The following is a 25,428-nucleotide window of genomic DNA, read 5'->3' as shown; positions in this document are numbered from 1 at the left end:
TTTTCTTTTTTGCTAATCAGCTGTCATTAGTGTTTGCGCATTTACTGTGTGGCCCAAGACAACTCTTATTTTTCTAATGTGCAGTAGAAAAGGAAAAAGTCTGGCCACCCCTGTCTAGAGCACACGATCTCAGTTAGCTTCATAACGACTCTGAGAAATAGTAGATCTCAACTATTATTAGCCCAATCACAAGTTTGTTAGTAGTGAGACAAAATTCTCCAGACTCAGAATCCTTTTATTCTCACACAACATAGCTTTAGTCTTACTTGTTCTCAAAGTAGCTCCTCAAAGTCGTGAATTGTAGTAAAATGTTTGCACAAATGGCTGTCATCTTTCTGCTCTGTATATTCCCTTGTGGGGGTTTCTCACCGATTCTGGGATTGGTCATATGTCTTGTTTTGGCCAATGAGACGATGCACATATGAGGCAGGTGGAGACTCGCCAAGTGCTCGTCCCTTAGGGGTGGGCATGTTCTTGCTGCTCTGGGGAGCTCTGGGCTACCTCCTGGAGGAGGGGGGACCTGGAGCAGCAATGCAGCTGAGCCATCAGGTTGAGCTGGCCCAGGCCAGCAGAGCTACCCAGCTGACTCGTAGAATCATAACAAATACTATCTATTGGTTTAAGACATTAAATTTTGCCTTTGACTCACCACATGGCAAAATCAACTGATATATAGTGATGTACTCTATTTCCTTGAATCTACCCAGAGGCTGACATAATGCCATATGGAGGTGCTCGAGACACAATGGAACTGATTCTCCCAGTGCCTTATTAGGGGTTCTGACTGCTTACCTCTTCGGGGAGCAAGTTACACTGAGATGCCACAGCAGTTATGTAAGCTTCCACTACCACCATACTCTGAGGGAAGCCAAATCCTCGAAAGGCGGTGTTGGATGGCAGATTTGTTTTGCAAGGCCTACCACGGCACCGGAAGTTAGGGATACAATATGCATTTTCAGATTTCAGCACAATGAACTCCAACACCTAAATTAAAGCAAAACAAAACAAAACTTCACATCTGTCAGACATTCAAAACCACTTCTCTGAATTTTATCTCTGACTTGAACTCTTCCCGGAATTTATGTGATGTGTAAGACCAACATTCATCCAGATGAAGTGTGGCACAGACAGCTCAACTGGCAGCCTCTGGGAAAAGCATGACTCTTACCGTCTCGGATTCATCAAGAGTGCACCCGCCGTTGATGTAATATTCAATATCAGCAGCTTTGATCACACCATTGTTCATGAATCCAATCTGCAAAGTGATAACAGGTAAGGCTATTGTCCTGACCGTCCTCCTCTGCAACCAAATGTGCTGGACACAAACACCTCTGATCACAGTGCTCAATACGTACGTACGTAGCTCATGCACAAGGTTGGATGTGCAGCTCCCCAAAGAACAGTAAGGATGGTGCCCGACTGCAACATGATCCTAACAGAAATTTCTTAACTCTTTTTAGGCAGCATCTAAATATCACTTTCAAGTGATGTGAAATGTAGTTGGTTGACCCTGGACAGTGTCTTAGGCCGTTTGCTGATCTTTTGTTTTCACTCACTTTGTATTTCCCCAGGAGTGGGTGGCGGCCAGCAGTGATCAGCATGTCATCCCCTCGCTCCAGGATAAACCGGATGGGGCGGCCAGTCCTGTTAGAAGTGATTCTATTAATACACTGGATGCGTCATAAAGCTGGAGAAACATAGAGGTGGGGAGAGGCACTGGAGACTATCCAGCCTATTGGTTTTAAATGGGGGTCATAACATTCCTCACACAGAATTTTGGAAATTTGTGGGGGATTAAAATGTTTTTTTAAAAATATTTTTATTATCCTAGTTTAGTTGTATCTGAGAATTTATATAATAATATTTGGTTTTATTTTCCTTTTTATTTCTTTATTATATTAAGACATTATATGATTATTTTGCAATTATGTGTATAATTATGAATTTCACTTTGAGATAGTAAAGGGACATTAAAATATTTGCCATAATGGGGGTGTTGAGACTGAGAGGTTGAGACTCAAGGCTCAGTCAACCTCATCCTTCCTTGTTTTCAGAATCCTTTTCATAAAACATCCCCAGTGCCTGCAAATAATTTCTTTCTTTCTTTTATTTTTTTGTAGAGACAGAGTCTCACTGTACCACCCTCGGGTAGAGTGCCGTGGCGTCACAGCTCACAGCAACCTCTAACTCTTGGGCTTACGCGATTCTCTTGCCTCAGCCTCCCGAGCAGCTGGGACTACAGGCGCCCGCCACAACGCCCGGCTATTTTTTTGTTGCAGTTTGGCCGGGGCTGGGTCTGAACCCGCCACCCTCGGCATATGGGGCCGGTGCCCTACTCACTGAGCCACAGGCTCCACCCTGCAAATAATTTCTTAATATAATATAATATAGAAATAAAAAGAAAAATAACTTGCAACCAAATAATATTATTGTAACATAATATTACAAACCTAGTTCTTACAGAACAACATTTTCTCATTGCAGGAAAGCCAATGAGCTAAGATGTTCACAGTTTTTCTTTTGTAGCAGCAGCCTGGGAGAAGTTAAGCTTGTCCTGAGTTTATCTTGGTGAACTTCAGTGGTGATGAGGTTCAGAAAATGTATGGGTGTTCCAGTATTTGGATATTCCAACTGGATGACTCAGAGGCTAATGGAACATTCCTCAGAGGGCAGCAGAACTCATAGTGTATTTCATAATAAAATGTGTCTCTTTGAAGGTTGGAGTTTTGACCTTCTTTCCATTTGGCCAACCTGAGCTGCAGTCTGGGGTGTGGGGCTGAAAGCACTCAGGTGGCGTTAATGCTACTTGCACTGCTGTCACTGTGACGCTTACTTGCTGGCAGCCACAGCACTGACGGCTCCCAGCAGCGCAGGCTTGCTCACTTTGCCTCCAAATGCTCCTCCAGTTCTTTTCATGTGGCAGGCGATTCTGCTCCTTGGCACATTTAAAGCCACAGCCACAAATTCCTGCAAGAGTAAGTCCCAGAGGCCACGTAAGTGCAATTTAGTAGTGTGCTTTCTCATCCACCTACTTCCCTCTGCATAAAGAAACTTAGTAATTCAACAAATACTCACATTTAGTAAGATCTGTGCAGCCGTCATTATAATATAATGTTAAATTGTTTTCAGTATTCCCTAAAACAACTTTGCCTACTTTAAGCAATCGCTCCTTCTCTCTCTCCAAACTCCACCCTTGGACAACTATTAATCTACTTTTCATCTTTATAGATTTGCTTCTTCTGGATATTTCGCGTAAGTCTAATCGTAAAACATGTGGTCTTTTGGTGCTGGCTTTTTTCACATGGCACAATGTTTTTAAGGGTCATCCATGTTGTAGCACATATCAATATTCCATTCCTTTTTATGGCTAGATACTATTCAATCCTTTGGTGATATCACGTTTTCTTTGCCCATTCTTCAGCTGATGGACATTGAACTCTAAGACGGACTTTTGGCTCTAAGGAGTAATGTTGCTCAGTGTTGTGCCTAAGTTTTTTATGAACACATGTTTTCTTCTCTCTTGGGTAAATACTTGGTTATGGAATTGCTGGGTTACATGTTCAGATAACATCCTAAGACATAGCCAAACTCTTTTCCAAAGGGGCTGTGCCATTTTTATTCCCACCAGCCAAGTGGGAAGGCTCACTTCCTCTACCTTCTTGCCAATACTTGTTATTGTCTGTCTTTTTGATTATAGCCATTCTAGCGGTGGGGGGGAGGAGTGATATCTCATTATGGTTTTGGTTTACATTTCCCTAGTGCCTAATGATGCTGAGCACCCACTCATGTGCTCATTGGTCATTCACATATCTTCTTTGGAGAGACGTCTATTCAAATCCTTTACTGGGGCTGCTTCTGATGCTCAGAGGTGATCTTTACCATCTCTTCAATTTACAGAAAAGGATATTAATGCCCAATGACTTGTTGGAGATCACATACCACTTAGGCCAGGGGCAAGGCTCACGTCTCCTTCTCTATTCATATCACAACTATCACCTGTCTTGTGGCCATAGCCACATCCTTGCTCAGAATCAACGCCCTCAATCTTTCACTGTGCCTTGCATGGCGGCTGGTGGCTTCCTGCTCCATGGAGCCTCCCCCCACTTCAAGACCTCCAGGTGACAGCTCACCTGTGTTCCATGCAGAGGCTCCCATCTTTCCTCCTCAATGAGTCATCACTCCTCCCCCAGTATAGCTTTTATAATATCTCCCTGGTCCTACTCTAGGACCAACAACTCTGTACTTTGGAAGAGGGAATATCAGAAGCTTTTCTTCACCTCCCTGGGCATGGCAATGCCCTATATCTTAACCAGTGGCACAGGATTGGAATTTCCATGCTACTTACTGAGCTGGGCTGAAAATGTCTTAGAGAAGCAATTGTTTTACAGATGTATCACCAGTACATGAGGACATTCATATAGGATAGAAAGACAAATGATCCACCAAGGGATATTTAAATATAACACTAAGGCATTTGACTTCCCTGAAATTACAATGTCAAAGATACAGGAAAGCTAAAACTTGCCTTACATTCTGGAAAGTAGCAAAATTTCCAGATCATTTTGTAAGGTCTACCATTAGAAAGACACATTTGCCCCATTTTCTTCATTCTGTACTTCAGCTAAGTGAAGGGTACAGGGTGTTGGGAGGCATAGGAGTGGGAGGAATCAAAAGGCCCTGATAGTGGTGGGCCTGGGTGCCAGGGCCTCATATCACGTGGAATCTCATTTTCCAGGATACCCTGTTACCTGCACATGTGTTGGAAACTGTGTTCCAAGATGTAACACCATTTCTTTATCTTCTTCTTTTGGGATAGCCAGGATACTTTGTGTTTCCATGTAAAAATGTTCCTGTCCTTCCACGTGGACCTCACCTGTAAAGCATAAATACAGGACCGTATTTATCATGTGTTCCAATGTGGGAGCTCTCGGCGCTTATAGGGTGAGCTGCTTTAGCTTTTGGAGAGCTGGACCTTATGTCATTTGGTTAAACCGCTTTTTCTAATCCACCCAGTGGTCAACCAGCTGAGTGATCCGGGTAATTCATGTCCTCTCTCTTGGCCTCAGTTTCCTCATCTGTGTAGTCGGGTGGCCGGGCTGTGCTGAACTTGAGAGCACAGACTAATCTGACTCATTATCCAGGTACAGCCATCTCCTTGTTGCTGGAACAAGGAGTCCATCAGTTTGCTGTCACCCAAGCCAATCAAGAGAAGTGGATGAGAGATCATCAGTTTCACTTTTATTTACAGAAAGGCCAGTGATTCTGGAGAGCAGCGGGCTATCTCCCCAAAGAACTGCTCTGTCCCCTCTTTACATTCATTACTTTTTATTCTTATAAACCTCAGCGATGTTATTACATGGTCTGATTCACCCTCATACGTTACAAAGTTACACAATATCTTATTTTAAAGGGCTTATATCTTCAAAGCATTTTTATTCTAGAGTAAATTTATAGTTAGTTAACACTTCACTGGGTGTGCAGAGTGCCCTGTGTCCTTGACCTGTACCATGGAATCCAGTCCCCCAACTTATCTAAGACAGTAGGCCTTGGAAGTGAAAAATAATCTCCAGATGTCAGCATGTGTGCTTGTCTGGTCTTGCCAGGGCCTGACCAGCAGTGCCCTGCTTGAAATGGCTGTTCAGGTGAACAGTGGCTGGCGACATCCTTGCTCAGTGAGTTTGGCCAAGTTATTAAGTCCCAGTTTGCTCAGCTGTAAAATGGGTGGAAATAATAATATATAGCTCAATTAGGTGATATTAAGAATTATAAGTTGCAGGGAGAATAAATAACTTGCTAAAGGACATTACAAGTTTAAAATGGCAGAGCTGAGCTATTCCTTAACCTAAAACCAGCCTTCTCTTACTGGTTCATGTGGGATTTTTGGCTTGTTCAGTATCTCCTTATCATTTTGTAGATTATACCAATAGAGGAATTTGTGCTGTTAAAATAAATGGATTGTTTGCTAGAGTCAAAAGATTATTTAAAATTATTTAAAATGTGATTCATGTGAAAGAGCCCCTATCCCCGTCAAAAATGTGCTTACAGAATATATATACTGAGTTTAATGTAAACTCAAATTAATTTTTTTATTTTAAATGTATAACAGGAGAAAAGTTTTGTTTCAAAATTTTTATTTTTCTCTCTCTTTTTTTTTTATTGTTAAATCATAGCTGTGTACATTAGTGCAATCGCCTGTACTGTTTCAAAATTTTTAAACAAGAAAAAAAGGTTCATTTCATTTGCATATGGAGGGGAGGCTCACAGGAATAACTAAAAACCGTGCAGGCCTGGTCAGACCTGGAAGCTTACATACCATTTCAGCAAAGTACAATCAATTTGTGGAGAAGGGACCAGACAATGGAAAGGGGTTCTGAGCTTCTAGAGGTCGTAAATTGTAAGAAGATAAATATTTATGGGTGTTCTGCACTGGTAAGAGTCTAGAGTTGCTTCTTGTTCTGTCCTTCCCGATAGAAAGGGCTTCACAAAGGGGAATCTGTGCCCCACTTTTGGGTGAATCAGGGGAAGGTTCGATAGTTTTTTGGTTTGTTTTTTTTAGTGTCCACTGTTTCTCGGTTTCCATTGCTCAAAAAAATCCTTGTGCTAAAGTTGTATATTTTACACTCAAATTATTTACTTAACAATTCCCTAGTGTTTACAACATGCTAAGTATTTTTCTAAGGCTTAGCACTTCACAGACAATCAGTCCAGCTAATCCTCACAGCAACCCTATGAGGTGCGTACTGTTGTCTCCGTGTTGCCAGATGGGGAATCTGACACCTGGAAAGGTTGAGTAAACTGCCCAAGGTCACACAGATTCCAGCCTGTGCAACCCGACTCCAGACTTCATGCTGTTAAATGAGTGCATGGGAAATAAACCTGTTTCTCTTGTTTAAAAACAACTTATAAAAAACCACCTTTCTCCATGTTGGCAGGCTCTGTGACTCCTCATCATTCCTGCCCAAATTCTCTCCACATTTTAAATTTCCCACTAGTGCCAAAATGCCGAACTTCCACAATTGCCAAAATCCAAAATGGCAAAGATCTCAAATGGCAAAATCCAAAATGGCCCCCTGTCAATCTGCTGCCCTCCAGGTAATAGTAACAACAAGAAGATACACATGGTGTCAGCAGCCACTGTGAACTTGAATGACCATTTCATGCAAGGCACGGCTGGTTAGGCCCTAACAAGGCTGGGTAAGCCTATGTGCTGACATCTGGAGATTGTTTATCTACTCCCAAGGCCTACTGTCATAGATAAGTTGGGGAACTGGACTCCATGGTACCGGTCAAGGATCAGGGGCACTCTGTATCCAGGAACGGTTAATGGGGGCTGTAAATTTATGCTTTGAATATATAGCCACCTTGAAAGCAAGAGATATTTTGACTTTGTAACCTATAAGGGGGATCTGTTTAATGTATACTATGCTGATTAATAACACTGTTGATGTGTGCTTTTACTGTGAAGGTATAAAAATAACAAGAAGAAACAAGAGAGCAGAACAGAGGAAGAGATTGAAGAGATGTGCTCACTGTTCCCCTGAAGTGCTGGCTCTTCTGTCAGTAAAAGTGAAATTGTTGATCTCTCATCTGCTTCTCTGTTGATTGGCTTAGGTGACAGGTGGACAGACTCCTGAGTCTGGCAGCAATGGTGCATAGAGCAAGGGCTTTGGGGTCAGGCGGTGCTGGGCTCCATTTTTTCTACTGCTAACTGGATATCAGACCCCCAGCCTTATGAACCATATAAACATTTTATTAAGTCTCAGTTTCCTCATTTTAAAAACGAAGCTACTCATATGCTCCTTGTCAGAGTCATTCTGCTTGAATATTTAATAGTAAGTAATAAATAAATATTTATAAATAACAGTAAGTAAGAAATACTTAAATAAATAGTAAATAAATAATAGTAAATAATAAATATTTATTAATATTTATTAGTATATATTAATAAATATTTAATAGTAAGTAATAAATAAAGTAAGCTTCCTTAGAAGCTTAAAATAGGTTTAAGAACAATAATAATCCCATAGTGTTGTTATTAGGATTAATTAGCATAATATATGTAAAATGCTTAGCATGGCGTCTGCCTCAGTAAATACTTGATAAATGTTAGCGGGCATTATTATTAGCAAATAATATTTAGCCCAAATTTGTAGAGTATGAAAAATCTCATTTAATTGTTTAAATAAAATCCATCACAAGTAATGCATATTTGGCACACGTAGTAGATACTCTCAGACTTCTGAGCACGTCTCGTGAGTTTACTGTTTGTATCTAACGACTCTTCTGAGGTCATGATTTGTTTTTATAATTGGAAGGCAGTCTACATTTTCTGCTTAAACAGAATGACGTTAGGAAACAAGTATTCTCAAGGTCTCCCCTAGGTTTTAACAAAAAATAAAAGCTTACAGCATTTGCCATTTCAATTATTTAGAAGCAAGTAACAGATCCTGTGAAAATTACTATACTACTTTCTCCTACCAAAGATCAATGGTGACTCTCTCAGTAAAGACAGCTATAATTATTGACTTTGACCGCACATTAGAACTACCTGAAGAGCTTTTTAAAAAATATTAACGTGTTTACTTTATAGTCCAAGATTCAGATTATAGTCTGGGGTGGGATCTAGGCATTACTATTTTAAAAAATTATATTAATTAGGTCTTAGCCAGTGCACTAAGTCACAACACACCAAAAAACCAAAACAAATAATAGTATCAAGGACTAGAAAATATAAATAAACCTGTCACGATAAGATAATGTACATAGAAAATTCAAGAGCTTCTCTAAGACTATTAAAAACCTTTCCAGCACTATGTTGGAAGACATCTGACACTTTTTTTGTTGTTGTTGTTGCATTTGTTTCCCGGCTCCACTGGAAAAAAAGTACAGACATACTTTTCTTACAGGAGAAATCTCATCTCTCAGCTTGTGAGCAATCTTGGAAACAGAAATCAAGAAAGAGGGGAAGGCCATCATCTTCTGACACGGAGAGAAAGCTAAATGGGAAGATGTATTGTATAATGCAAAATGAAAAAAGTCAACAAAGATTTTACATGGTTTGCAGCAGAAAAAACAAGAAAGGTGAAGGAAAGAAACCATTTTCTACTGGGAGACACGCCAGAGGAAGCTTGGACGTCATCCTGGAGATTGCTTCAAGAAGTGTTACACTCAAAAAAATTATTAACAAAAATAAACAAATAATAGGTTACTTTATTTTATGTAACCTAACATACATAATAAAATCATCAGATGAGGCTCGGCACCTGTAGCACAGTGGTTATGGTGCTGGCCACATGCACCAAGGGTAGCAGGTTGGAACCTGGCCCTGGCCTGCTAAACAACGACAACTGCAGCAAAAAAAAAAAAAAAAAAAAAAAAAATAGCCAGGCATTGGTGCAGATGCCTACAGTCCCAGCTACTTGGGAGGTTGAGGTAGGAGAATCACTTAAGCCCAAGAGTTTGAGGTTGCTGTGAGCTGTGATGCCACAGCACTCTACTGAGGGTGACATAATGGGACTCTGTCTCAAAAAAAAAAAATCATCAGATGAGTTCATGTTTATGTTTCTCTCTCTCTCTCTCTTTTTTTTTTAATGTTTTTCTCTTTTAAAACTGTAGAATAATTACAAGTAATTAGACCAACCTCTTTCCAACCCCAAATATATAAGAGCTGGAAGTATGCAGGTGGCAGAAACATTGGATAGGAAAGGGTTTTAACTAGTAAGTGAATTTACAAAAGTTTCTAGGTATTAAAATCAATATATAAAAATTAATCATGTTTTTATATACCAGACACAAATAGAAAATTAAGTAAATACCATTTACTATAGCATCACAAAGTATCAAATGCTAAAGGTATGAATATTAAGAGTGTGCATTCACCTGAATGGAGTTGAAACACATCCTTCTCGTATTGCAAGAATGGAAAAGCAATTATCCAATGTACTCAATACTAATATGAAGCCAGAAGACGATCTAATTCATGCCCACATAGGAGAAAAACTCATTTCAATTCAAGTTGGGGGGAGGGGGAATGAGAGAGGAGGGCTTGGGGTGCTCCCACTAAATGGACACAATGTAGGGGTGTATGGCACACTTTTTTGGATGTCAGACACAACTATTCAAATATTGTGACCTGGTTGTTTATATCCTATTAACCTGAAAAAAAAAAAAGTGTGTGCAAAATCTCTATAGTGAAAACTAGAAAAATTACTAAGAAAAATTAAAGGAAGCTTAAATGAAAGGTAAGGTCTGCCATGTTCAATTATTGGAATCCTTAATATTGTTTAGATTTCAATTCTCTCAAATTGATATGTTTCAATGCAATCCCAATCAAATCTTCACCAAGCTGGTATTGATGGAATGGATTGACTAATGATATATTTATGGAGAAATGCAAAGAACCTATAATAGCTAAGGTTATATTGGAGAAATGGCATCAAAAAGAACTTAAATGATCTGATTTAAGACTTAGTATAAAGTTACAACATGTAGGACATGGTGGTTTTAGCATAAATGTAAGTAAATAGGCAAATAGAATGTAATAGAGAATTCAGAAACAGAACACCACAGAACACTGCAATTCAGTAAAGAGAAAGGATAGTCTTCAATAAATGGTGCTGGGTCAATTGAATAACCACATGAAGAAAATGAAACCTTGACCACCATCTCACATCATACAAAAAAGTTAATTTAAAATGAATCATAGACCTAAACGCAAGCTAAAACAATGAAGTTTCTAGGAGAAAATGCAGAAGAATAACTTCATGACATTTGGATAGGCAAAAGTTTCTCCTGTGGGTGCAAAAGCACTAACTATAAAGAAAAGACTGATAAATTGACTTTCATTAAAAAAAAAAAATGTGTTTATAAAAAGGCACCAAAAAGAGAGAAAAGGCAATCTGCAAGCTGGGAGAAGATATTTGCAATACTTGTAACAAATCAAAACCAAAAAAATCCTCCAATAAATCAGGAAGAAAAGTCAATTAGCTATTATAATTACAAATAATTAGTACTTTTCATTGAAGAGAATAAAAAATCGGCAGAAACTTGCAAAGACATTTCATCAAAGAGACTATGAGAACGCCTAATACACACATGGACAGTCTAACATTGTTAGCTATCAAAGAAGCCCAATTAAAACCATAATTGTTCATGGGGGCCAGTGTGGTGACTCATGTCTATAATCCTAGCACTCTGGAAGGCTGAGGCAGGTGCATTGCTTAAGCTCAGGAGTTCGAGAACAGCCTGAGCAAGAGCAAAACCCCCGTCTCTACTAAAAACAGAAAAAAAAAAGCTGGCTGGGCATTGTGGTGGGCACTGTAGTCCCAGCAACTCAGCAAGAGATCGTTTGAGCTCAAGAGTTTAAGCTTGCTGTGAACTATGATGATGACATGGTTCTCTCCCCAGGGCGACAGAGGGAGACTCTGTCTCAAAAAAAAAAAAATACACACACAGCCCCCCATAATAAGATATTATTACACACCTATCAGATTAGATAAAACTAAGAAGGCTGAGAATAACAATAGAATGATGGAACTCTTAATTGCTAATAGGAGAATAATTGGTACACTAAAAAAATTTAGAATTAGGCCCCGTGACCTGCCATGGGCACCCGCCCAGACCTCCGTAAGAGCTGCACCGGGACCTGCGATCGGCACCCTCCTGGACTTCTGGAAGAGCTGCGCCTGCCCAGACCCCTGTAAGAGCTGCGCCGAGACCTGCTACCCCACTTGCCGGGCCTCCCCATGCCCTGACCAGGAACTCTGGGAGCCACACAACCCTGCATCCTCCCTCCTGTACCCTCCCTCCCTCCACACCAGCCCGCTCGTCTGGCCAGGGACTCTGGTAGCCGTGTGCCCTCCAGAGCCCTCGTTGCCTCTGTGCGGAGCCCTTCTCCTGGCCAGAGACTGCTGGAGCATTGGGCCCTCTGTGCCAAAGTCACTGGGCGCCAGGCACTGCCAGAACCATGTGCATCACCCTCCGCCCTATTGCTGGATCCGGGGATGTCACACTCTGGAGCTGCTCCCACAACCAGAACTCCCTGGCTGGGGAAGCCCCAGAAGAGCTACACAGGGTCACTCCCTACAAAGATCCAGCAACAATAAAGTGATCCCCCTGGGGTCTAATCTCGGAGAGACACTACCCCAACTCTGAGGACGGCCAGAGGCAACGGTGAAAAACAATCATGAGATGAAATCGAAGGAAAAACTCTGGCAATATGAATAATCAGAGTAGATCAACTCCCCCAAGGAACAATGGGGCAGACACAGCACAAGATCCCATGCACAAACAAATAGCTGAGATGTCAGAAATCGAATTCAGAATCCGGATAGCAAATAAGATCGAATTAGAATTCCAAGCAGTAACCCAAAAGATATCTCAAGAGTTCAACAAATTCAAAGACCAAATGACCAAAGATTTTGACACATTGAGACAAGAAGTTGCAGCCCTCAAAGATCAGAGAAACACAGTAGAATCCCTCAGTAACAGAATGGAACAAGTAAAAGAAAGGATTTCTGACACTGAAGACAAAGCTTTCAAACGCTCTCAAACTCCAAAAGAGGAAGAGAAATGGAGGGCAAAAACAGATCACTCTCTCAGAGAGCTCTGGGATAATTCAAAGAAAACCAATATTCGTCTTATAGGGATCCCTGAAAGCGATGAAGTGGCTTCACAAGGTACAGAGTCTCTTCTCCATGAGATAATGAAAGAGAACATTCCAGACATGCCAAGAGATTCTGAAATTCAGATAGAAGACAGTTTCAGAACTCCAGCACGACTCAACCTGAATAAGGCATCCACCAGACACATCATAATCAATTTCACTAAAGTTAATATGAAGGAGAAAATTCTGAAAGCTGCCAGACAAAAGAAAACCATTACCTACAAGGGGAAGAATATTAGAATAACTGCAGATCCCTCTGCTGAAACCTTTCAAGCTAGAAGAAGATGATCATCGACTTTTAATCTCCTAAAACAAAATAACTTTCAACCCAGGATCCTGTACCCAGCTAAACTGAGTTTCATTTATGATGGAGAAATTAAATACTTTAATGACATTCACATGTTGAAGAAATTTGCCACAACTAAACCAGCTCTCTAGGATATTTCAGACCTATCCTCCATAAAGATCAGCATAATCCTCCACCACAAAAGTAAACCCAACCAGAAAGTTTTGATCAAAATCCAACTTCCACAGTCGCAAAAGGATTAAAAATGTCCACTGGACTCTCAAAAAACTTATCAATATTCTCAATTAATGTGAATGGTTTAAATTTTCCTCTAAAGAGGCACAGGTTGGCTGACTGGATACAAAAACTTAAGCCAGGTATCTGCTGCATACAAGAATCTCATCTTACATTAAAAGACAAATACAGACTCAAGGTGAAGGGATGGTCATCTATACTTCAGGCAAATGGAAAGCAGAAAAAAGCAGGCGTTGCAATCCTATTCGCAGATGCAATAGGCTTTAAACCAACAAAAATAAGGAAGGATAAGGATAGACACTGCATATTTGTTAAAGGTAATACTCAATATGATGAGATTTCAATTATTATTATTTATGCACCTCAATTTATAAGAGAAACTCTAACAGACATGAGCAACTTGATTTCCTCCAGTTCCATAGCAGTTGGAGATTTTAACATCCCTTTAGCAGTGCTGGATAGATCCTCTAAAAAGAAGCCAAGCAAAGAAATTTTAGATTTAAACTTAACCATTCAACGTCTGGACTTAACAGGCATCTACAGAACATTTCATCCCAACAAAACTGAATACACATTCTTCTCATTAGCCCATGGAACATACTCCAAAATCAACCACATTCTAGGCCACAAATCTAACCTCAGAAAATTTAAAAAAATAGAAATTATTCCTTGAATCTTCTCAGACCATCATGGAATAAAAGTTGAACTCAATAACAACAGGAACTTGCATACCCATACAAAAACATGGAAGCTAAATAACCTTATGCTGAAGGATAGATGGGTTATAGATGAGATTCAGATGGAAATCACCAAATTTTTTGAACAAAACAAGAATGAAGACACGAATTATCAGAACCTCTGGGATACTGCAAAGGCAGTCCTAAGAGGGAAATTTATAGCACTGCAAGCCTTCCTCAAGAAAACGGAAGGAGAGGAGGTTAATAACTTAATGGGACATCTCAAGCAACTGGAGAAGGAAGACTATTCCAACTCCAAACCCAGCAGAAGAAAAGAAGTAGCCAAAATCAGAGCAGAATCAAATGAAATTGAAAACAAAAGAATTATACAACAGATCAATAAATCCAAAATTTGGTTTTTGAAAAGGTCAATAAAATAGAAGAACCTTTGGCCAACCTAACCAGGAAAAAAAGATTAAAATCTCTAATTTCATGAATCAGAAATGGTAAAGATGAAATAACAACAGACCCCTCAGAAATTCAAAAAATCCTTAATGAATATTACTAGAAACTTTACTCTCAGAAATATGAAAATCTGAAAGAAATCGACCAATACTTGGAAGTACGCCACCTACCAAGACTTAGCCAGAATGAAGTGGAAATGTTGAACAGGCCTATATCAAGTTCTGAAATAGCATCAACTGTACAAAATCTCCCTAAAAAGAAAAGCTGAGGACCAGACGGCTTTACGTCAGAATTCTACCAAACCTTTAAAGAAGAACTAGTATCTATATTACTAAACCTCTTCCAAAATATAGAAAAAGAAGGAATACTACCCAACACATTCTATGAAGCAAATATCACCTTGATCTCTCAACCAGGGAAAGATCCAACAAGAAAAGAAAATTATAGACCAATATCACTAATGAATATTGATGCAAAAATACTCAATAAGATCCTAACAAACAGAATCCAACAACACATCAAAAAAATTATACACCATGACCAAGTGGGATTTATCCCAGGGTCTCAAGGCTGTTTCAATATACGTAAATATATAAATGTAATTCAGCACATAAACAAACTAAAAAATAAAGACCATATGATTCCCTCAATTGATGCAGAAAAAGCCTTTGATAATATCCAGCCATCTCTTCATGATCAGAACACTTAAGAAAATTGGTATACAGAAGGAACATAATACATGTCAAAGATAAAAAAAAAAATTGGTATAGAAGGGACATTTCTTAAACTAATAGAGGCCATCTACAGCAAACCCACAGCCAATATCATATTGAATGGAGTTAAATTGAAATCATTTCCACTTAGATCAGGAACCAGGCAAGGTTGCCCATTGTCTCCATTGCTCTTTAACATTGTAATGGAAGTTTTAGCCATTGCAATTAGGGAAGAAAAGGCGATCAAGTGTATCCACATAGGGTCAGAAGAGATCAAACTTTCACTCTTCACAGATGACATGATTGTATATCTGGAAAACACTAGGGATTCTACTACAAAACTTTTAGAAGTGATCAAGGAATACAGCAATGTCTCAGGCTACAAAATCAACATCAATAAATTTGTAGCCTTTATATATACCAACAATAGCCAAGCCGAAAAAACAGTCAAGGACTCTATTCCCTTTCACAGTAGTGCCAAAGAAGATGAAATATTTGGGAGTTTATCTAACAAAGGACATGAAAGATCTCTATAAAGAGAACTATGAAACTTTAAGAAAAGAAATACCTGAAGATGGTAACAAATGGAAACATGGCTAGGAAGAATCAACATCGTTAAAATGCTCATGGCTAGGAAGAATCAACATCGTTAAAATGTCTATACTACCCAAAGCAATATATAATTTTAATGCAATTCCTATTAAAGCTCCATTGTCATATTTTAAAGATCTTGAAAAAATAATACTTCATTTTATATGGAATCAGAAAAAACCTTGAATAGCCAAGACATTACTGAGCAATAAAAACAAAGCAGGAGGAATCATGGTACCAGACCTGAGACTGTACTATAAATCGATAGTGATCAAAACAGCATGGTACTGGCACAAAAACAGAGAAGTAGATGTCTGGAACAGAATAGAGAACCAAGAGATGAATCCAGCTACTTACCATTATTTGATCTTTGACAAGCCAATTAAAAACATTCAGTGGGGAAAAGGTTCCCTATTTAACAAATGGTGCTGGGTGAACTGGCTGGCGATCTGTAAAAGACTGAAACTAGACCCACACTTTTCACCATTAGCTAAGATTGACTCTCACTGGATAAAAGATTTAAACTTAAGACATGAAACTATACAAACACTTGAAGAAAGTGCAGGGAAAACTCTTGAAGGAATCGGCCTAGGTGAATATTTTATGAGGAGGATGCCCTGGGCAATTGAAGCAGGATCAAAAGTACATTACTGGGACCTGATCAAACTAAAAACCTTCTGCACAGCCAAGAACATGCTAAGTAAAGCGAGCAGACAGCCCTCAGAATGGGAGAAAATATTTGCAGGTTATACCTCCAATAAAGGTTTAGTAACCAGAATCCACAGAGAACTCAAACGTATTAGCAAGAAAAGAACACGTGATCCTATCCCCGGGTGGGCAAGGGACTTGAAGAGAAACTTCTCTAAAGAAGACAGATGCACAATCTACAAACACATGGAAAAAAGCTCATCATCCTTAAACATCAGAGAAATGCAAATCAAAACTACTTTGAGATATCACCTAACCTCATTAAGAGTAGCCCACATAACAAAATCCCAAAACCAGAGATGTTGGTGTGGATGTGGAGAAAAGGGCACAATTCTACCCTGCTGGTGGGAATGCACACTAATACGTTCCTTTTGGAAGGATGTTTGGAGAATACTTAGAGATCTAAAAATAGACCTGCCATTCAATCCTATAATTCTTTTACTATCCTGTTTCCCCGAAAATAAGACAGTGTCTTATTTTAAGGTGTGCTCCCAAATATGTGCTAGGTCTTATTTTCAGGGGACGTCTTATCTTTCCTGTAAGTAGGTCTTATTTTCGGAGGATGTCTTATTTTCGGGGAAACAGGGTAGGTATATACCCAGAAGACCAAAAATCACAATATAACAAAGACATCTGTGCCAGAATGTTTATTGTAGCCCAATTCATAATTGCTAAGTCACAGAAGAAGCCCTAGTGCCCATTGACCCACGAATGGACTAGCAAATTGTGGTACATGTATACCACGGAATATTATGCAGCCTTAAAGAAAGATGGAGACTTTACCTCTTTCATGTTTACATGGATGGAGCTAGAACATATTCTTCTTAGCAGAGTATCTCAGGAATGGAAGAAAAAGTATCCAATGTACTCAGCCCTACTATGAAGCTAAATTATAGCCTTCACATGAAGGCTATAACCCAACTATAGCACAAGACTATGAGGAAAGGGCCAAGGAAGGGGAAGGGAGGGGGGAGGTTAGGGTGGAGGGAGGGTAATGGGTGGGGCCACACCTAGAATGGGTACAGGAGAAACTTACTAAAGGCAGAATACAAATGTCTACATACAATAACTAAGAAAATGCCATGAAGGCTACATTGAACAGTTTGATGAGAATATTTCAGATTGTATATGAAACCAACACATTGTACCCCTTGATTGCACTAATGTACACAGCTATGATTTAACAATAAAAAAAAAATGAATGGAAGAAAAAGTATCCAGTGTACTCAGCCCTACTATGAAGCTAATTTGTAGCTTTCATATGAAGGCTCTAACCCAACTATAGCACAAGAATATGGGGAAAGGGCCAAGGGAGGGGAAGGGAGGGAGGAGGTTAGGGTGGAGGGAGGGTAATGGGTGGGTCACACCTACGGTGCATCTTAGAAGGGGTACAGCCGAAACCTACTAAATGCAGAATACAAATGTCTACATACAATAACTAAGAAAATGCCATGAAGGCTACATTGAACAGTTTGATGAGAATATTTCAGATTGTATATGAAACCAACACATTGTACCCCTTGATTGCACTAATGTACACAGCTATGATTTAACAATAAAAAAAAAATGAATGGAAGAAAAAGTATCCAGTGTACTCAGCCCTACTATGAAGCTAATTTGTAGCTTTCGTATGAAGGCTCTAACCCAACTATAGCACAAGAATATGGGGAAAGGGCCAAGGGAGGGGAAGGGAGGGAGGAGGTTAGGGTGGAGGGAGGGTAATGGGTGGGTCACACCTACAGTGCATCTTAGAAGGGGTACAGCCGAAACCTACTAAATGCAGAATACAAATGTCTACATACAATAACTAAGAAAATGCCATGAAGGCTACATTGAACAGTTTGATGAGACTATTTTAGATTGTATATGAAACCAGCACATTGTACCCCTTGATTGCACAAATGTACACAGCTATGATTTAACAATAAAAAAATTTTAATTAACTACCAATACTAAACATGCAAATATGCTATTATTCTGCAATTCCGTTCTTTGGTTATGTTAAGTAACACACAAGCATAATAGCATTTCATAATGGCTTCAAACTGAAAATAATTCAAATGTTCATCAGTGGTAGAATGGACAAAAAAATTATGGAATATTTGTATAATGGAATATGGCCGAACAGTAAAAAAGAAATACAACAACATTGTGATGAATCTTCCGCACATAATGTTAGTAAAAGAGGTAGGCACAAAAGAGGTTATACTGTAAGATTTCATTTGTATAAAATTCCAAAGAGGCAAAACTAATTTATAGTGATAAAAATTAGAATAATACCTGGAGGAGGGTTAGTAAGACAGAACGTAAGGCTGCTTTCTGGGGTGCTGGTTGTATCTGCATGAGCTTCCCCTTTCTGGCCCAAGACTACTTACCTTCAATGATTTGGTCAACATATTTAAAGGCTTGCTCCACATCTCCTTGCTCAATTTTTTTCTCAACAGAAAGAAAAGAATTGTGCTCTAGGGCTTGCTGCAGTGAAAAAACAAACCAAAAAAATTATTTTTGGCATTCTAATAAATCATTCCTCCATCAAAATTCATGCTCCTACTTGAGCAGACCTTTACACGTCATGATAACCAGAGCCAGGGTAGCATCAATGTTAGCAGAAGGGGACTCAATGGATTACGGTGTTGGGGACTCACAAACTTGGCTCAGTGCTCTGGGGAAGAGTTGAGGGGGACATAAGGGTATGGACATGGTCTCACCTTGGAGTAATGGTTCAGACTCTTTAGTATTTAGGTACCAACTCTGGGGTACACAACCAAGTAAAGAGAGGTCAAGGAGGAGTGGGCTGGTGGGGCCTGGTGTGCTCAGAAGTAGTCTTGCATAGGTGACCTCATTTATGAGAGAATCCAAGGAAATGGGTTGGGTCATTTATGACAAGGGCATGTCATAAAACAATAGTTTGAGGTTGAAACCAAAACAAGGTCAAGGTCAAATTGGCTGGGGTGTAAGTTTTCTATGAAGAAACAGTAGATGAGTTTGGAAAGGTTGGAGCGGTGCCTGTGGCTCAAAGGAGTAGGGGGCCGGCCTCATACGCCTGAGGTGGCGGGTTCAAACCCAGCCCCGGCCAAAAACTGCAAAAACAAACAAACAGGAAAGGTGGATTGAGGCTGGACTACACGCTAAGGAGCTTGAACCTTATCTAAGGGAACACAGCTGAGCAGGAACAGTGATCTGATGAATGCAGTGGCTTAGAAAAGTTAATGTGGTAGATAGACGGGCTAAGATGTTAGACAGCCTCTTTGGGTTGTTACTTAGTAAATCTGACAAGAAGGGAGTGAGAACTGGGCTGGAGAGTGGAGCAAAATGAGAGTGGAAAGGAAAGGGCAGACTTCAGGGACATTTAAAGGATAATGGGGAAAGACTTGAACTTCGCACCTATTGGGAAGAATAGAGAATCAAAGAGGATGCTTAAGACCAAATCCTACTTGGGGGTGAGGGATTCATATTGCTTATGCAGCCACCAACCCACCTATCCCCCATCCCTCTGTATTCCAACACACATTACTGGGCACTGACTCTAGGTTTACAGAGTGTTACTAGGCATGGAATATAAAACACATCCTTGCCTTCATTCACAGCAGCAACTAAAACAGAGATGACAGCTAACACCTACTGAATGAATTCCCTGTTGTAGGTGCTGTTGGAAGCATTTTACTTGGATTCTCTCATTTACACCTCACAATGACCTTTTGGTGTGGGTACTTTTATGGTTCTTGTTTATTAGATGAGGAAACTGAGGTATGAGGAGTTTAAGTAATTTGGCAAAGCTTTTGATGCTACTAAGAGGCTATGAATAGCTGAGTCAAATTGTGAGTCCAAGTAGTTGAGAGTTCATGCTTAAGCAGTAAGTGGCCAGGGAGATGAGGACCCAATTCAGTGCACGTTACAATTTTTACGAGTTCCACGGTGCTCTAGACTTTCCCACTGACTTGTTTGGCATGTGAGGGCATAACGACCCCCTCTGCCGTTAGTTATCTGTACTTTTAGGCTATGCCTTGGCAAGAGGCCATGGGGGAAGTGGGCACAGGGAGGCTTCTTTTCCACAGGTCCCTGCAGAAGCACTGGTGGGAAGGCGGTCTAGCAGGAAAGGTCTCAGTGTTCCACCCTGAGGTGCAGATTGCTGGAGCCTTCACTGTAGAACTATAGACAACACCGAGCAAAGCAAAATAGAGCCCAATTTATGTTATTTTGTGACTCTGGGTTGAATTCTGCCCGAAGAACACTGCTCTAATCATTCCGGAAGACGCAAAGGGTCCGACTACCTCTATCGTGATAATCCTTGGTTCTATGTCTTCATAGGTGATCTTCACTTTTTTAGCTGCTTCTCTTGCACGAGTGTAGGTATCAGCTGCCACAGTGCAGACAATCTGTCCCACGCAAATTACCTGCGGAAAAGCCACATGTTACAATTATCTAAAGCATAGAATCATTAAAAAGGAATTACTGTTCCTACATCTTTACATTTATACACTGGGTGTTTGTGACTCAAAGAAAGATTGTTTTCTATGTATGAGAGTAAACTTAAAACAGTGGTTTAAGCGGGATTTCGGGGCACAGAAGTTGGATGCAGAACTTAATTATTTGGCTTTAATCACCTGCCCTTTGGTTGTCTCTAGCTGCATTCCTCTCCATTGGCATAGCACATGCCGTGATCCAGGTACCCTGAAATTCAGCTAGTTCTTTCAATGTTCTGTGCTCTATATTTCTTCCATGACTATTATGATCTTTTAGAAGCCTTTCTGAGGAGACTGAAGGCTTTTATTAGAATCTCGAAGAAGTCCACGATTCAAAAGAGAAATTGAGAACCACTGAGATGGAGACATTGGTTCCAAGTAATGTGAACATGAATCCAGGGATGTTATAGTCATAACCAATAATCATTTCGGCATTTCCAGAAAAGCTTTGAGTCATAAGCCACGCACAAATCACGCACCTTATTCTGGGCGTAGAGAACTTCTCCTTGATGGTTGTTATCTCCCGGAACGTCCTCTGCTGTTATAACATCAACCACACCTGGAAGGGCCAGGGCTTCTGACTTATCAATTGATCTAGGAGAGATAATTTGGAGGTTGATACTAAAGTTGCAGGGGCACGTTTACAGTACGATTTAAATGATTCCTCAAACACAGGGAAAAACTATAATGGACCTCATAACTAAATCATGAGGCAATATTTTATGTTGAAAAATACCATTTGGCAGATGTTCTAATTCCTGGTTACAGAATCTTTCATAACCATGCTTAAAAAATGGCTGTTTTTCAATTCAGAAGAGAAAATGCATACTCTTCATTGACTTAAATATATAACAAGCTCTCAGTTTGAATGGGAGGGTGTGAATGGGTTTCAGTAATACAGAGAAACATCTTTTACTCCCTTACAAAATCTTTGCATGGGCCCTGGTGCTGGTGACTACAGCCAGGAAGAGTTCTTGGTCCACAGGAGGCATGTCATCAATATATGTGGCTTCTCCTGTGGCATGTTTAATGGCCGACTGGTGCATGATTGGGTGTCCAACTGGATCTTGAGAAGGTTGGCAGGGATCCACACACTGATAAGGAACAAAGCTAGTTATTTTACCACCAGAAATTCTCGTGCCCTGAAAACTGGGTCTGATATACTTGGCTCACTCACAAGCAAAACAGAAAACAAACAAGGCAAAAAACCCCGAAACGAAACAGAAATAAACAAAACCCATGGCAAATGGGTATCTAGATGGTTAATAAATATCCCCTGAATACTGGGGTAAGGGATATTTTCTGGCTACAGCTCCCCCAAACCCTCACCAAAAGAAGACATCCTAAGATGTCACAAAACAGGGAAGGTTTCTAAAGACATAAATGTGGAGTAAGGTTTTAAAGGAAGGACAGATACTGGCCAAAAAGGGAGGAAATTTTAGGTAACAAAATGAAAATAGTGGAGAATGATATGCAATCTAATTCCCATGTGGCCTTGTGTAACAGCACGAAAGCTAAACCAAGCAAATCACGTATGGACAGCAACAGGCAACAGCAGCTAGTTTAGCAGATGTTATCTTTCGAGTAATAAAGTGTATAGTTATTGAAAAGAGGGAGGTGTGTGCATAATGCATACATCTGAATGAAAAAAAAAAACAGATTAAAACACAAGAAACCCTGTCCACCAACCTGGAACATCTGAATTCCCTCGGGTGTTTCTATGGAGAAATCTTCTAGAGCACTCGTGAACTTTTCTGGGATGTCTGGATATTTCTGGGGATCCTGAAAAGAAGATTATTTCACATATAATTTTACAATCTGAGAAAGTACATTGGAAAAATACATAGAAATAAAGTTATCCGATTATTCTCCCACACTTTAGACGATGATTCTCCTGGGAAAAGCCTTGACCTTTGAGTTCCCCAGGCTAGCAGTGACACAGTTGTTTGCGGAATAACTACATCTATTTATGTGCACAGAAAAGAGAGTATTATTTCTGGGAGGTGAAGACTTCCTTTCATGACAAGCTCTCCTTTTGAATGAGTGGAAATATGTACACTTCCAAATGGAGGCTGTCCTTGCAATCTGGGCCAATCCTGTAAGCGTCTATCTCAAAGAAGCAGTTGAGAGAATAGGCAAAGATTAATCTGCAAAGATGTTCAATTGCAGATTATTTGAGATAGTGAAGAAACAAGAATTAAACTAAGTATACAAATGACAGGGGCATTGCTAGAGAAATTATAGTACATCCAAATATAATATTCTACAGTCATGAATAACGATTTTTATAGAAATGTATTTATTGAAATTGAAAAATGCTCATGAAATATAGTTAAGTGGAAAAGGATTATAAAAATTTATGTACAGTTTCCTTGTAAAAAAGGAATAGAAAAACATAAAATTATGTATTCTAAAATGTTAATGGGGTTGTGGTAAGATTATTGGATTACTATTGATTAAAATTTTTGCTTATCTCAGTTTGAATTCTTCTATAGTGATAGAATATATAATAAATATAATATGCAAGACAGTATATAATATAAATATATAAAAACATATTTAAGAGTATATATAATATCTATCAAAGATATACTGATTATCTACATATTGAATGTTATATAATAGAGTATGTGTTGTATAATGGAATATAATAAAAATAATAACAAATGTTAATATCATGATAATAAAAGATTAGTGGAAATAACAGAGCAAAACTGTCAATCATAAAGAAACACTGGTGTTGTCATTTGTCTGCCATTTTGGGATCACCTTGTGGTTGATCAAGGGGATGTTCACAGCCATGGATCATATCTGGAGAAGCATTGCTTATTTTAAACTAGACTAGGTAAGGAGAGAATAGTGAACAGAAAACCAGAAGCAATCCAAATGTCCCAAAATAAGGACTGGATCAAACAATAATACATCTGTCCATAAACACGCCCTGCAACCATTATGCCCTGATGTTACTGAAAAACATTTAATGGCAAAGATGGAAATATCTAATGGAAAGATGTTTATGTTACTAAGTGAAATAAATAAGCCAAACAGGTGTACACTACATACATGTCCATGACGGTTTGGAGCGAGACACACCAAAATATTAATAGTAGTTATCTCCGGGTGATGGAAATACAAATGATTTTCTCCTTCTTTTTTGGCTTATTCACATTTTCTAAAGATTAAAGTATATTTTCTTAAGAGAATTTCCTTTAGTCACTGAAAAGATATCAAAGTTTGCTGGCTGAAGGCTTTTCCATACCATAGGTCAACCCGATATTGCACTTTAGCCTCGGTCACACCGGTTATAGGGCAAAAGAAATAACCATGCTGTGCTCTTCTCGGCCCAGGAATGAAGGAGGAGAGAGGGAAGGACCCAGGCCCCTCAGGGTGTTATCAAAGCCAGGTGGGAGGGCTTTCCCATGCAGACTCGGGCCAGGAAACGTCAAGGCACCAGAGACCCAGAGACCCAGAGAAGCGATTTACCATTTCATTCAGTCCTCGTCTCACTTTGAGGTAGAATTTGAAGAGCAAGCTGAGGATGAGGGTTCGCTTGTACTCCACCTGGCCGCCCTCGGCCGTGGGCGGAATGTCCACCTCGTCCAGGACCCAGCGGCAGGCGTCACTCAGCGTTTGGTCGTCCCACTGCCTGGTAGGAAAGAATGGAAACATTTCACCACGGCAGACACTCAACCGGCAGGGCGAGGAGGGATGGAGAGCCGTCTGTATCCATCTGTGAAATCTAGGCAAAAAATCCTTAAAATATTTTGTAGCAGACACCGAAAAGAAATACCTTGGTAATAAGGAAATGGGGAAGGGGTCTGCGTCTGGTTAAAGAGCACGAGGGAGAACGCAGTCGCTCGGCCGTCCGCGCCCGTGGTGTAAGGAGGGATCCCGGGAGGAGGTCGGCGAGGCTGCTCCTGCCGCACCCCGAGGCCGGGCTCTGACCGGGCGGGACGACAGGCTCCGCCTGCTGGGCTGGGGGCCCAGCCAGGCCCGGGCAAGGGGCTCCCCGGCAGTCAGGCGGCAGGCGTGGAGCGCGCACGGTCACCGGGCGGCCTGGCCTCCCGGGCTCCCACAACTGATGCAGTGGTTCCCAAATTTTTCTCACCAAGTCCTTCTTTATTATTAACTCCTTGGGTTGGGAATGTTGATTTCCCTCAAATAGGTTGAGTTTTAAAAAATACTAAAATCGGGGCGGCGCCTGTGGCTCAAAGGGGTAGGACGCCAGCCCCATATGCCGGAGGTGGTGGGTTCAAACCCAGCCCAGGCCAAAAACTGCAAAAGAAAAAAAAAACTAAAATCAGGCGGTGCCTGTGGCTCAGTGAGGAGGGTGCCGGCCCCATAGGCCCGAGGTGGCGGGTTCAAATTCGACCCCGGCCAAACTGCAACAACAACAACAAAATAGCCGGGCGTTGTGGCAGGTGCCTATAGTCCCAGCTACTCGGGAGGTTGAGGCAAGAGAATCACCTAAGCCCAAGAGCCGAAGGTTGCTGTGAGCTGTGACGGTAGAGCACTCTACCGAGGACGATAAAGTGAGACTCTGTCTCTACAAAACAAACAACTAAAACCAAAGCTTCCTGGATCTGGGACTTTCTCTTGTTCACTG

General features: G+C 40.3%; 1 protein-coding gene across 1 annotated transcript in view; it reads right to left on the bottom strand.

The window, feature by feature from the left end:
* Positions 1-25,428, bottom strand: part of LOC128589915 (aldehyde oxidase 4-like) — a 54,694-nt gene that overhangs the window by 21,941 nt on the left and 7,325 nt on the right. The window contains exons 4-14 of the mRNA XM_053596791.1: positions 24,306-24,468; positions 22,512-22,604; positions 21,747-21,916; positions 21,302-21,416; positions 20,631-20,753; positions 18,735-18,831; positions 4,749-4,873; positions 2,834-2,967; positions 1,557-1,644; positions 1,169-1,255; positions 793-984 (exon numbers count right to left, since the gene is read on the bottom strand). Coding sequence (XP_053452766.1) covers positions 793-984; positions 1,169-1,255; positions 1,557-1,644; positions 2,834-2,967; positions 4,749-4,873; positions 18,735-18,831; positions 20,631-20,753; positions 21,302-21,416; positions 21,747-21,916; positions 22,512-22,604; positions 24,306-24,468 — 1,387 coding nt within the window. The remainder of the gene's footprint in view (positions 1-792; positions 985-1,168; positions 1,256-1,556; positions 1,645-2,833; positions 2,968-4,748; positions 4,874-18,734; positions 18,832-20,630; positions 20,754-21,301; positions 21,417-21,746; positions 21,917-22,511; positions 22,605-24,305; positions 24,469-25,428) is intronic.

Source organism: Nycticebus coucang, chromosome 7 (genome assembly GCF_027406575.1).
Source record: "Nycticebus coucang isolate mNycCou1 chromosome 7, mNycCou1.pri, whole genome shotgun sequence".
Taxonomy (NCBI): Eukaryota; Metazoa; Chordata; class Mammalia; order Primates; family Lorisidae; genus Nycticebus; species Nycticebus coucang.
This window is presented reverse-complemented; position numbering and strand designations above follow the sequence as displayed.